Source organism: Onychostruthus taczanowskii, unplaced genomic scaffold, assembly GCF_017590055.1.
Source record: "Onychostruthus taczanowskii isolate IOZ18803 unplaced genomic scaffold, ASM1759005v1 scaffold82, whole genome shotgun sequence".
Classification (NCBI taxonomy): domain Eukaryota; kingdom Metazoa; phylum Chordata; class Aves; order Passeriformes; family Passeridae; genus Onychostruthus; species Onychostruthus taczanowskii.
The window spans coordinates 414,059-427,858 of NW_024506112.1; the positions used below are offsets into that span (position 1 = coordinate 414,059).

Genomic DNA, 13,800 nt, shown 5'->3' on the forward strand with positions numbered 1-13,800 from the left:
TATTGGTGATGGAATGGGTGCAGGAATGAGAGAAATGGGAAGAGGAGATGCTGTGCAAGTAAACTGAGAGGTAAGAAAGAGCAGACAGGCTTGAAGGAAGTCTTGGGAGTGCTGGGGGATGAGAGGCTGGACATGAGCTGGCAATGGGCACTCACAGCCCAGAAAGCCAAACGTATCCTGGGCTGCATCTGAAGCAGCAGGGGCAGCAAGGGAGGGAGGGGATTCTGCCCCTCTGCTCTGCTGAGGCCCCACCTGCAGGGCTGCACCAGCTCTGGGGTCCCAGCACAGGAAAATCTTGTTTAGCACTGGAAAGTAGAAAGGAGAACAAGTGGAGCTTCAAGGACTGTGGAAGGACTGCAACTGGGGTAGCTTCTACTGAACCTTCTGACAGGGTGGGAGTTGAAGCTCCTGTTGTGCCTTACCCTTAATCCTTCCCTTAGGAATGAAAGCTGCTGTGTTAAGGTGAGAGCTCAGCATACTGCATTTCTACAAAATAAAGGAATTTTTCTCAAATTCAAGGAATTTTCTTGGAATTTCTGCCTTGACCAACTCCACTATGGAATCTGTTAAACTAAAAAGTGGGCTTAGCATTCTAGAAACTGTCTTTGGTAACTAGAATTTCTAAAGTTCAGAAGATGAAATATTGCCATATATATAGATATGCCACATAAATTCAACTTTCAAAAGTCATTACTATTGGAAATACTGTGAAGCAAATAAAATAGAAAAACTCACTAATTTTTTAGATTTACTTCTATCAACATTATGCAGAAGAAGTGCTGCAGCCAGGAATAATGTATTTCAAATTGTAAAATGTCACTTGTTTCTTTTCATGTAGTGTGAAGAAAACACCCAGCCTGTCTTCCTTGATTTAGTAGCAGATACGTACAGATGTTTAAAATGTTTCCTTTAAGCCGTTATTGGGTAATTCAAGATAGTTTTGAGAATGAAGTTCTGTATCTAAATAAATTAAAATACCCTGTCAGGAGTGGTTCCATACTGAAATGGTAAAAACCCTTCTGAGAACTGATGAAGAAGTGAGAATAATTGCAATCACAACATTTAGGAAGTGCAAAATAGCTTGTTAAAACCTCAATGAAATGCATAGCAATTGAAGGCATCTGAATCTTTTCTGGGAATCACAGAAAAATAAAGCATAGCCGCAGATTAAAACACAGTTGTGAAACTCTTGCAAAGTTGTCCATGATGCTTGCAATGTAAAATAAACTTAGGAAACAACTGGACAACTTAGCAGAAAATTATTAATGGAAGTCAGGTTGGCTTCACTGTCTTCAGATTTAAAAAATAAGTTGCATCAATATTATGAAACATTGCCCTCATTTAGATGAAAGTACTTTAAGTCAGGGAAACTGTAGTTAGTTAACGAATCAAAATATTGGAGGAGATACAACCTATATCCCTATGTACTTATGGGCAAAGTGATATACTGGACAGTAAAGCATGTGTGGTTTTTGGGTGTGAGTTTGGTGAATGTTCAAATGTGTGCCTTCAAGAAAGATACTCATTAATAGCAAGTACAAATAGATTTTTGTCTTGAAGGAATCATGTCTTTTGTAGACTAAAAAAGACATTACACTGGCTGTAAGGAGATCAAAAACATCTTTCAGAGCTTCATGGAGAACAGTGAATTGTGAGCATAGGAACTGTTGTGCTGAAACTGGCACCTAAATCCATGTCTGGCTTCAACAATGGCCATCTGTGGGTACTTCAGAGGAACTTGGAGAACAACCTGGTTTGGGGAGCATTTTTTTCCTAACCCAACAAGACAGCTGCTTCCCTATATCCAGCAGCAAATAAATGTATATTCTGTTTATACTTTTATTCTCTTTAATGTAATGGTAGGTGCACTTATTGTTTGTGTTGATATCTGGTCCTTTTTAGTTCCACCTTGTATCTTGGTCCCAGTATGTTGTTAGGTAATGATGCATAACATGCCTGTGTGTGTAAGGGAGGGAGAGGAGTCAGTTCTGTTCTCTGATTTGACCCTTCTCAGTTTGATTAATTGATTAGTTCTGTTCTAAGTGTTTTATCTGGAAGTGCAGAAAAAACAGTGGATCTCTATGCAGGGAAGATGTAGAAGTTTGAGAGAGCCCAGAGGTTCTCTGCTGATGGCCTTTTCTTTGAGTGGATGCCAAGCAAACATTTTCTTTCACATTCAGATTGTGACTGTGGTGTGGAGTATCAGGTAGTTACTGTGAGTGCTGTGATGCAGGCTTTGGAGAAAGAAAGTGTCTTTGTGACTAGAGTTTTAAAAAACCACACTGAACCTACTGTGAGAGACAACCATCTTTTTTTTTTTTTTTTTTCTACAAAGCTGAAAGCAGTTTGATAAAAAAAAAAGTGTACATTTGAAAGATCTCCTGCAAGGAAAGAAAAGCAATTGAAATAGACAGCCTGCAGATTAAAATCCCTGGAGAGCACTTGGTTCTCTCAATTGCCTGCTGAAAGAGCAGAAAAAGCTGATTTTATATGATATTATTAGGGAGGAATATACAATAACAAAATGTCAAGGCTGGATAGTATAGTCAATGAAGTATGAAAGAAACAATAGAAACTGAAGAGGGAGTAGAGTTTTGCTTAAGGAAATCAGTTCTTTACTGTGTTGTCAACAAAGCATTTGCATCTGTGAAAGCAACTCCCTGGTTTTCATTAGGATAAAAATATGACTGGAGTTGCATTTAATATCATGTGTCATGGTAGCAGTCCCAACTGAGAGAGTGACAGTCACTGATGATCCCCCGGGTCTTCTCTCAAAGAGATGTTAACCCCAAAGTCATTGTCCAAATTAGTTTTGAAATTAGATTCTGCTTGTAATAGAAGTGAAGGGGATTTTTAGAGATTAACTTGCAGTGAATTTGCTGTTGGGAAGGTAAAAATGGTTTTCTCCTACATATTAATGGACACTTCATGTAATCTCTCTGTGGCCGGAAGCTGTCTGACAAGAAAACTTGTGTTTCTGTTTATTGGGAGTTTTGTGGAGGAAAGCAGGGAGAAAAGACAGACTGGGAGGATGAGCAAGATGAAATCCAGGTGAAAATAAAGAGCAGAAAGGAAGACAGATTTGATGTTAAATAAATGCATTAGTTATGTAATGACATGGATGTCATTGTCTATTGTAAGAAATGTCAAATTTCTGTGCTTATAAAAACAGACTTTTTTCCCCACTTTGTATGCACTGAATTATAAACCAGCAACCTCCCATTCTCAGTAGTTCAGCTCTCTACTTTGTTTGCAAATTTCAAAAAACTTTATCAAGGTGTTGTCCTTGTCCTAGCTACCAACTTATATTTAGGTAAAGGAATTTCATATTGCCATTTTAGAAACTGAAAACCAGATAATAATAGTAATTTGTGCTTTGTGCTTTGGTGTTCTTACACTTTTGCAATTAATATAAAGAGAAGAGAGATTGGTAACTTGGTAAATTTAAGTATTTGAGTAAATTAAGTTTATATTAAATATAAAACAGTGTGAAAATACAGTCTGAGTCTAAACTATTTCAAATACAGTAGCCCTTCAACAAACCATGTATGCTTTATGTTACTTGCTGCTTATGGGCTTTATAATTGATTTAGCCTAATTAGAAGGTTGAAGGAGCATCTTTTCAGCTATTTTTTCCAAGTGGAAATACATAACAGTCAACAAAATATTCTTCATACTAAACCCTCTCTGGTGGAAAAGAAATGTGTGAAGTATTACATTTAAGAGAGTCCTGAAAACTCAGACTCTTGTTAAAAAAAAAAAAAAAAAACAGTTCTGGATGTATAAATACTGCTAAGTGACAGATCAGTATCTTATCTTTTATGAGGTGGAATTTCCAAACTTCCCCAGGTGATTGGCTTTGCTTAGATTGTGAGAGGAATCAGGACTGATCTGTGTGCCTGTATACTAATTGCTGATTGAGAATCAGTAGGTAATTGAACCACTGAAACCTTCCCTGGCTGTCTGTAGGTCATGGAGCATAAAAAGAGCTAGCAAGACACAGTAGCAGCTGTAATTTAAGCTTCACCCCTGCAACGGGAGCTACAACAACTCAGGTCAGATGCAAGACCCACGCAGCCTTCCTAGCTATGGGAGCAGCAAGCTCCAGGCAAATACTGGAAAATAATACTTAAATGTCTGAGTTGTTGATTGCATGCATTAGTAATTAGTAAGATATTTAGCTGTATTTTCTAAGGAAGGAGATGTGACATGGATTTATAAATAACCACCGAATTGTATCCATAGATATTACAAAACACATACTAAGGAGGCTCTCACTCCGTTCTTAGTGAGAATGGTGGGGGATGTTGGGGATGTTACTCAGACCTGATAGAGGGTGGGAGATGAAAGCTTTTATTGTGTGTATACTATTTTCTTTAATCTAAACCAATTTTCATTTTTCCGGCCTTGGTTGTTTATAGAAAATTTATTTGCAGGAAGTTACATGTATGAGCAAAACCTCTTCATGACATTAAATAATACAAAAATTACAGAAATCAGAGCACTCCAAAAGTGTGTAAGAGAGTGTTGCACACCCTTGATGAATAACTGGATGATTCTGTCTTTGTTTTTGACCTCACTTCATAGCTTTGTGCAAATCACTTTCCCTTCTTTTTCACTTCCATGGATAAAATGGGATAATGATATTTAAGTACAATATTTCATAAAAATACTGTGCAGACCCATTAGTAAATCCATTTGCAGGTCTTTGATTACCCTCAGTATATCAAAATGTCACTACTGCACTTGCTGACTGCACTTATTTAATTTCCTAGTTCTACTCAACTTCTAGATTATAAAATGATATTTTCTGACATAACTTATGATACAGCTAAAACTATCACTCTGAAAGTCACTTCAACACTCATCCACTACCCCTTAGACAAAGCTATAAAGTACACAGATTGTCTTTTCTTCAGTTATTATAAAGATTTATTGGATCTCTAGCTCTAATATCCACTGAAGGTTTTCTCTGTCAGTATTAACTCCTTAGATCAATAAATTGTGATAGTGGTCTCCTGAGGAGTCAGTGTCTGCCAGATACCATTGCAGTGTTTACCACTGTTGAAAAGCAGTTGTAGCAAATTAAATTGGCTTCTGTTGGTGGATGGTCCTTATTTTATGGCACAATTAATGAAGGCTGACAGATAGGCCACTTCTTAAAGAACATCAGATTAAAGGCAAGGATTTGTAGCAAGAAAAATCTGAATTTATGTGGTGAATCTGCTTTCATTTATAGAAGAGTGGTTGAAGATTGGAAAAGGACTCTTGAAAAGAAGGAGTTCTTTTAAAAACAGGAGTGTGTTTTTAACACTGTGCACATACCTTATCTTCTGTGTTGTTGGAGGACTGCTGACTACATTCTCTAATCTGCTGTTAGACAGTTTACTTTGTTATGTAGGTTTGTGAAGTGTTCTGCTTTGAGGAAGGTAGAGACAAGTGGAATAAAACAAAACCAAGCCTGTAACTACTTTAAAACAACTCTAGAAACAGCTGCTTTCACTTCCATCTAGCTCAAATAATGAGAATTTTTCCTCAAACAGGATCTTGACCTTGGATCTACAAAATGGATGTAGCAATGGGAAAAGTTTGTTCTCTTGGGCTTGTTTTCTTCCTTTGCCTCATTAGACTGATTCTAGAAATTAGAACAAAACATAACTGTTGATCTTTACAGTTATGGAAGATTTATTGACAAAATTCTAATAATGTCAGTTTTCTGGATATTAGCAGCCTGTTCCAAACAAACAAAAAAACAAACAAAAAAGGCCTAAAAGCACTGAGAGAAATGCTAATGGATATTTTTTTGACATGGGCAAGATGGTATTTTTCTCCACTGTTGTTCTGAGAAATACTTGAATTGCTTGGTGTTCAGATATTTTGAAAATTTAGTTTAGGTGATTAAAGCTGTGCAAATTTTCTGCCCTCTGGTAAACTGAGAGATTTCCAGTGGCACATGGAAAAGGCTCAGTCAACAAAACCCAGCTGTGCATTTTGTACATAAAAAACCCACATATTAAAATGATAGTTGCACAGCAAAGTACTGCAAAATCAGATGTCCTGATTTTGCCTAATGTTTTGAATTAAGATGCAAATTATGTTTGTTTATCATTTGCGACGACTTACAACATGTAATTATAGCCTCATGGTATAGCATCTTCTGGTTAATTTATAACTAAAACCTATCAAGTTTATGCTGGACGTGAAGTGAGTGGCTGCTTTTATGAGAACATAATTAGTTTAGACAACATCAAATAATTCTCCATTGAGTAAATTCCTCACAGTGATTTTTTTTTTTTTTATATGTATGGGGAGCTTTAGACTGCAAAGTGTGATTATGATAAGCGCACCACAGAGAACAAATTTAAGTGGGGAGTGTGGTGTTGTTTGAAATTCTTAGTATATGGCTTCAGGTAGGCAAGCTGTCAACAGCTTTCATAGCAGTGATTAGTTTGTTAGGGTTTGGGTTTTTTAATAGCTTGAGAAACAACCCTTTTGGTGCTGTCTCACTCAGTCCTCCACTGTAATACACTGTGTTAGTGCCACTGGGTTTAATTAATTTACACAGGCACAGATAGTGCTCTGCTTTCTTAGAGAGGAAAATTACTGAAGGTGTTGGAGGGGCCACTGAGAGTATGTATATATGGACAGCTCTAGGCTCTCCTGCCAGTGCTCCTGTCTGGCCAGACTCAAATTATTTTCAGTCCAGAAGCCATGTAGTCATGGTGCCCCTCCTAACATACCCCTCACACCCCTCACTTTTGGTTCAGGCATGGTGCTACATCAGTGTGACATCAGACCTGAGCTGGCCCCTGTCCAGTCATCATGGAAGAGCAGATGTTTTTCTGAGGCCATCCTCTGGATGTGCCCTGAGGTGTTTTGCGACAACACCAGTGTCATCCTCAGGGGTGTTAAACCTTCCTTGGATTCCAGCTATCCCTGAACAATGTGCAGCTCACGCTTTGCAGATTTTCCTAGTGATGCTGTTTCAGTTCTTAAAGATGGGTCTGTCCTCCTGCACACTTCTAATAGCAAATTAGGGCATTTGATTTGGTTTGGAAATCAGATGCTTGATTTTTCCCCCCCTCTCTTAGTTTTATTTCCTATGCTATATAAATTAAAAGTGAATTGTGTTCTGTTGAGCTGCTGGCATGTGAGGCAAAACAGAAGTGTCCAGTTTTGTCTGTAGTCTTTGTTTAATGTAGAACAGCTAAGTTCCACTTCATTTTGTAAATATTACTGGCCAGTTTTCTTGATGATCAGGTGCAGGAGTCCGAGTTAAAATTTGTAATGTTTCTGAATACAATGGATTCTGCAGCGATACTGGCTTTGTGACATGCTGCAATCTCTATTCCTCAACAGAGTCTCTGTGTTCCGTGGGTTACAAATTACCTGTCTCTTTCTTAGGATATAATTACCATGGCCCCCTTTTTTCTCATTTACTTGCATCCCTGTTATTTAGCAAGTAACTGTTGTCTTTCCTTTCAGCTATGGTGTAACTGATAGGTATTTAATTTAACTCACATTTTCTCAGTGGATGTTAACTTTGAAGTCTCTGTGCCCTGTTTTGGATTTGACATGAGCGTTTCATACCCAAAATGTTTCTTTTTTCATCCGTGACCAGTTGGCTGAGTAAAATGCAGTGTCTCTCCATAAGCATCTTCTGATGAATGAACTGTTAGAAATTACTGGGTGGAGCAGTGTGCTTCACTTGCAGAATTTGGTTTATCAAAGAACTTAGAGTAGATTCATAGTGATGCAAAAACAGGTGTTGGAAATTGAATTTATGAAATCATTCTGCATTGCAGTGCTACATTGTGAAAAAGGATGCACTCCTACGTCATGCAAACTTGTTGATATTTTTTAAAATCTTAATTTCTGTTTTATGGTGGTCATGATGGATTTTCATTTTTTTAGCGCTTAGGGACTTTTTTTCCCCAAGAGATAGCATTATTCTAGTTTTCTCCAGAACAACGGTGATATTGTTTATATATGTTTTTAAGCTTCAGATTTGGTTCTTCTATTATTATTACCTTTCTATATTGTTAAGAGTCGCACACTTGTTTTAATATGTCACATCTGTGAAAATAACGACCATGCTAACCAGAAAGTTACTGAAATATGACTTGAGAGAGTGGGGCTCTAGGTCAATCTTTCAAGCATTTTGACTCGACATATCCATTGAAGTAGACTGAATTATTTTGATTTATAACTTTGGTCTTCATTGTTTCTTTTCTTGTATTAGTGCTTGTTAGGTATATTGACTCATGTAAATGAGATCTTTTTTTTAAACATAGAACCTAATATTTTCCTGCAATGTATTGCTTTCCTGTTAATATTTCCTTCTAAATATGTTGTTGAGCCATCCCAAAAATAATTTAAAATTTTATGTCGTAGTTTCTTTTGAGTTGAATAAATTTTTCTATGTGATCAAATATGAACAGCGTGTTTGTGTACTTGTGTGTTTCAGTCTTTGCATAGAGAGTTGATTCAAAATAAAATGCAAGTACTTACCCATTAGTGAAATACTTGAACTAATTACAAGCAAATACAGGTTGCAGTTGTCAGTCTAATTCTGTTGGATTTCCAGTGCTGTTTTTAAGCTCTTTCGTCCCCCCCTCCTCCAAAAAGTAAAAAAGTTATCAATAGAACCAGATTGGAAATGCAAACCCCTATGTGCTTTTCTTTCAGAGTACGGACATGAGCCCAGCTGGCAGCACAGCCTCCCTCCCTGTTAGCCCCCTTCCTGAGGAGCCATTGTTTTTTAAGGTACAGTTAATTCATTTAATCATAAATATTGTCTTTTAATCTTGGCTTATCACGTTATCTGCTGTACTGTGAAATGCTATTGTTGCTTCTTCCTTTTCTTTAAATTTCTGTGATGTCAGCTGATGTTCTGTGTATATAACATGCAATTTTCAAGAAATACCTAGAATACAAAGTTGGTGTTGAATAGTTTTCCAGCAGACTGCAGCTGTGAACTGTTATTTTTAGACTGTGTTTTTATCCATCATCCCATTTGGATATGTGCATTGCTGTATAAGTGTGTGACATAAACAGATTTCTCTTATTTTGTATTTCAAGTATATCTTTTAACAAAACAAAGATTAGTTTCTCCAAGGATACAGGAGACATTAAGGGTCGCTCAAAGAATGGTTTTGGCATAAGTCTAGTGTAAGCCACAGGCCTGGCGTTTTAGTTAATAATAAATGTTGGGACAATGTCCATAACTTCATGAGGTTTAACCTGTGAGGAGTGAGTTGCCATATGTCACTTTTTCAGCTAACACCATGGTATCCATCCCTGGGACACAGAATAGCCTTAGGCAGATCTTCTTGGAAGAGGTATCTTGAGGCCACCCAGGTACTCAGAGCAGTGCTGCATCATCTAGCAAAGAGGTCACCTTGCCAGTTGTTCCCTTAGATAAGGAAGAGGGAACTTGAGCTTTCAGCACCACTCACTCAGTTGGGTGTCATAATATGGACTAAGTTACACTCACAGGAATATCCTTTTTAAAATTTTCCCGCTCCCAAGTAAGTTTCCACCTTCTGCGTTCATACAAGCAGTTGACTGAGTTGATTTTTAGTCACTTTGTGATGATGCTAAGTTAAAGCTGAGTAAATGGAATTAATGAAATTTGGTGGTGTAAAGTTTGTGTCTCTACTGCATGTTCTTCCAGCTCAGAAAAGAACAGTGTCCTTCAGACCTGGCCAAGCCCAGAAAAGAAAGTCTTTTTCCCCCCCCCCCATATTTTCAGTGTCTGTGCAACAGTTGTACAACCAGCCAGCTGATTCTTGCTATTAGAAGGGTTGAGGATTGTGCTTGCTCAGTTGTTTCATCAGTGGAGGTACAGATGGGGTATCACTGATCTTTTTCCTCATTTGGGATTTAACACTTTTAAGACTCTGTCGCTCAGATTTGGCTGAAATTGAGCAATGTTTTGCCCAGATACCAGGGTACACATCTTTATTTCTTTGGAACACCACTTCAAATGCACACTGAAGACTGCTCAACATTTAAGTCGGATTCAGTAGTTGAGTCTCCCTGTGCCTGGAAAACCACTAAGATATTACACTTAGAAAGAAATGGGCTGCTCAGCTCATATAAAGGTGTAAGAGGTAAGAAAATCTGACTTGATAATTTTCATGCTGAGGTAATCAAACATTGCTCTGTTTGCATCGGGGCATTGACAAGTGCACTGTAGTGCCTTTATTTTTTTAAGGAAATGGTGTTCCTATAACCCAGAATGGGTTGTAAATTACTTATTTGAAGTGGAATAGTTGCTCTAATAAAACAATAAAGATGTTTTTCATATTAAAAGTCTAGTAGAAATGGTAAAAGAAACTGAAAAATAGGGCAGAGAGCATTACTTAATCTTTCATTCTCAGTCAATTTTCAAACCAAGAAACATTTTCCTTTGCAATTCAAGTAAAATGAATGGAGGTCAGACCAGGAAAAAGTTAAGTGCATTTTACAGCATTTAGTAGAAATAAGAATAATATAAAATGTAACAGTTTCTGTTATTTCTCCTTGGCTCACTCCAAGAGAGAGCACTATTGTTCCAGTTGTAATGTGAATGACTGGTTTTACAAGCCATAAGCCTCTCCGAATACTGTCAGTCAATAATATTGGCTTTTGATGATGGGATGGTGCATTTCCCTTAGCAGCATGATAATAACCTTTCCCACATCCTTGCTGTGAAGAAGGAGATTGAAAAAGAAATTCCAATCTGTGGTTCAGAAAGCACAGGTGTAACGAAGCAGGGCCCTATAAACTGCCTCTCTTTGGGACAGTTGAAGATCTCTGAGCTAATGAGCTTTTATATTAGGCTGTGAAATGAAACCAAGCCTGGGTTCTCAGTCATACCTGGTTTTATACCAAGAAAGAGAACTGTCCTTCCGTGGATTTTAACAATTTGCCTTCAAAAGAAAATCTTCATTTCTGCATAAGGAAAGAATACGAATCCTGTCACCATACTCTTCTTGTATATCCAGCTTCACCAAAGCAGATGCCTGTCATTTTTAGTCCCACAGGATATGTGCTGGAAAAATGTGGACAACCTAAGCTTGTACAAAATCATTTTAAGATTTTGAATTTAATCTAATGAAAGTGAGAAACCAGATTTCCCTGGAATTACTTGCAAGGTGCATCTCAGCTCTGCTAACGAACCTCAGCTACCATTCTCCCAATGTATTGCACATGCTGTGACTTGCAGAAAGATCCAAATCACATAAGACCCTGCTCAGGAGTGTTTGGAGCAAGATATTTTCCAGTGCAGCCAGAGATAGTCCACCTGAGTCCATCTTATATCACTACTTTAACTGAGTCATTGTGCTTTACTTACATCAAGATAGTACCTTTAAAAGTGTATCACTGGTACCCAGCAAAAGGAGTAGAAAACAATTGGGTAAGAAATAAAGGTAGCCAATGCCAGAGCTGTTGAATCCAAGAAGCAACCATGAGAAAATTTCCAGATAAACATATAGTTAATGCCATTCAGCAACCTTTCCTCCATAAGTGTTGTAAATAGTAGATTTGGTTTTCCTTGGGGAAAGGGGCAACTTGGCACAGCATCCAGTACAGCCAGTTTTCTGTGTGGCTTTGGGTTCCTTCTCCCTGTGGAGCTAGCAACAGACAGACGTTCAGAGCAATCTTCCTTAGCTGTGCTCTTCAAAATCTCAGAAAAAAATCCTGTTCAGCCATGTACACAGACACTTTGGCAAAATGTTTCTACAACCATTTTTGATAAAGCCATCCTAGGCATTTCTTCTTTATGAGGGTTATTTTTATGTCACATTCCAGCTTTCAATCCTCTGCTGTTTTCCATGTGTTTAGAAAAGGAATAACTTTTCCTATATTGTAGAAAAAGTTTATTTCTCCTCTCAGAAAGCATAATCTTTGGTGGTTTTGCATTTAAACTTTCAAGTAGGGAGGATCTTCTTTTGAAGAGAAGTTTCTTCTGCTGTCCCTTTATAATATTTCTTGAAGAAGTAGGTCTTTGTCTTATGGGAAAAAGTTGTGTCACAATTGAAATATTCTAGAACTAAGAATTTGGAATATAATGGAGCAGAATGGTATTTGTCATGCAACCTTAAGTGTTATTCTGTGTTATAATAGCAAAACTGTAGCTGGCTCAAATGTGAGTGACTTTTAATTATGAGTACTTATATCCGCTCTCATTAGCTAGAATTAAAAATAATCCTGCCTTTCATTTAGAAGATAAGTGAAGGAGTGGGTATTTCTGAAAGGTCAACTTAGCAAGCAATGTCTCATCCAATTTTTAGAACCTGTTCTTTTCTCCTACTCATTATCCTGTGCTTTATAATAATAGTATTTTATTATTATTAAATTATTTTTAAATATAGTGACAGTCTTTTAAGAAGAGATCTATGACAGCCATTTGGTACATCAAATATCTAATATTACCTAATTATACATTATCTGTTGTAATGAGCATCAGTCTCACTGGTTATTAGTCACAGCCAAGTTGTAAATAATAACCATATTAGCAATTTATTGTAGAGATGTTTAATTGTGTCTCAATTCTGATTAATTTCAACCATGCTTTACTAATTGGCATTAAATGAAAGAAAAAATTCCTCCATTATTTCTTTTCTCCTTTGAGGGAGCTGAGAATTTCCTTCAGTATTTATTATCCTACTGTGTTCTGACTTCTGTAATTAATACCCTTGATGCAAATTCCTTCAGTAAGAAAACGGAAGTGCCAGGTCAAGTAGCAAAAGCTGACAGTCCTCAGTAGTGTTACCACTGCTGTAGGTCTGGTAAAGTGTAATCTGTACTAAATTATGTCTATACTTAAAGTTTTACTATTCATCCTGCAGCTTTACAGGCTCTGGAAATGCAAATCAGTGCAGTTCATGAATGGGCATGAGCTCTGGCAGCTCCTGACATTTGTGCCTGGAATTAGCAAGAGATAAATTATCCATTTGGTCTGTAATCACAATTTAATTTTACTGCTGATATTTGGAATAATCATTATGAAAGGCACAGTAATGACTGCTGGTTAGCCCAGGGAACTCATCTTTCAGAGTGGGACTCTGTATTTCTAGGTGTAGAATGAGATCTTTTCTTAACTTACTCAGCAGTGATGAGTAGTAGTAGATGAGTAATGATGGGCCTGTCGTTCCAAAAGCTTCCTATGCTTGACACAGTTGACACAGCCAGCTTATTTACCCTCTCTACCTTAAATGCACTTTTCCCAATATTTTAAGTATTTGCTGTCACTTCCTTAATTGGGAAGAATTTAATGTGTTTCTTTGTGTTCAAAACAGACTCTGAAATTATGACACAGGCATTGTGACCCCATGGCAGATACAGCAAGTTTGGGTTCAGTGATGCTCTGCAGTGGCCTGGAGGCCTCATTAGCTCTCATTCCTCTCATTTCACCCTCCAGCTGAATTTCTGCTTCTGCTTAGAAGCATCTGAAGCCTCTGTGTTTTTTGGGGTTTTTTTGTTTGTTTTGGAGATGCTTTTGATATTTTAGTCAAGTGAGTAGAGTTGTAGAAGTATGACTCACACAACCCCACCTTTACTGTTTTGTTGCCTCAGTCTCCATCCTATTTTAAACCAGTCTGTCACCATTCTTCAGTGGTTTAATCGATTCCTTCCACTCTTAATTGTTCTCTCCCATGTCACTATTTCCTTTCTTTATGACTCCTGGGCTAGTATAGCACAAACTTTTAGATGTCACATCATCACAGCAGCTTTCTGCCTTTGGTGCAAGCCTTCCATTTTGTCATTTCTCAAAAAGATTTATATGTCTGATTTGTTTCACAGTCTTTA

At 37.4% G+C, this 13,800-nt stretch overlaps 1 protein-coding gene across 1 annotated transcript in view; it reads left to right on the top strand.

The window, feature by feature from the left end:
* Window positions 1-13,800, top strand: part of CCSER1 (coiled-coil serine rich protein 1) — a 538,501-nt gene that overhangs the window by 216,025 nt on the left and 308,676 nt on the right. Inside the window, exon 6 of the mRNA XM_041424489.1 lies at window positions 8,689-8,766. Within this exon, the coding sequence (XP_041280423.1) occupies window positions 8,689-8,766 (78 nt within the window). The remainder of the gene's footprint in view (window positions 1-8,688; window positions 8,767-13,800) is intronic.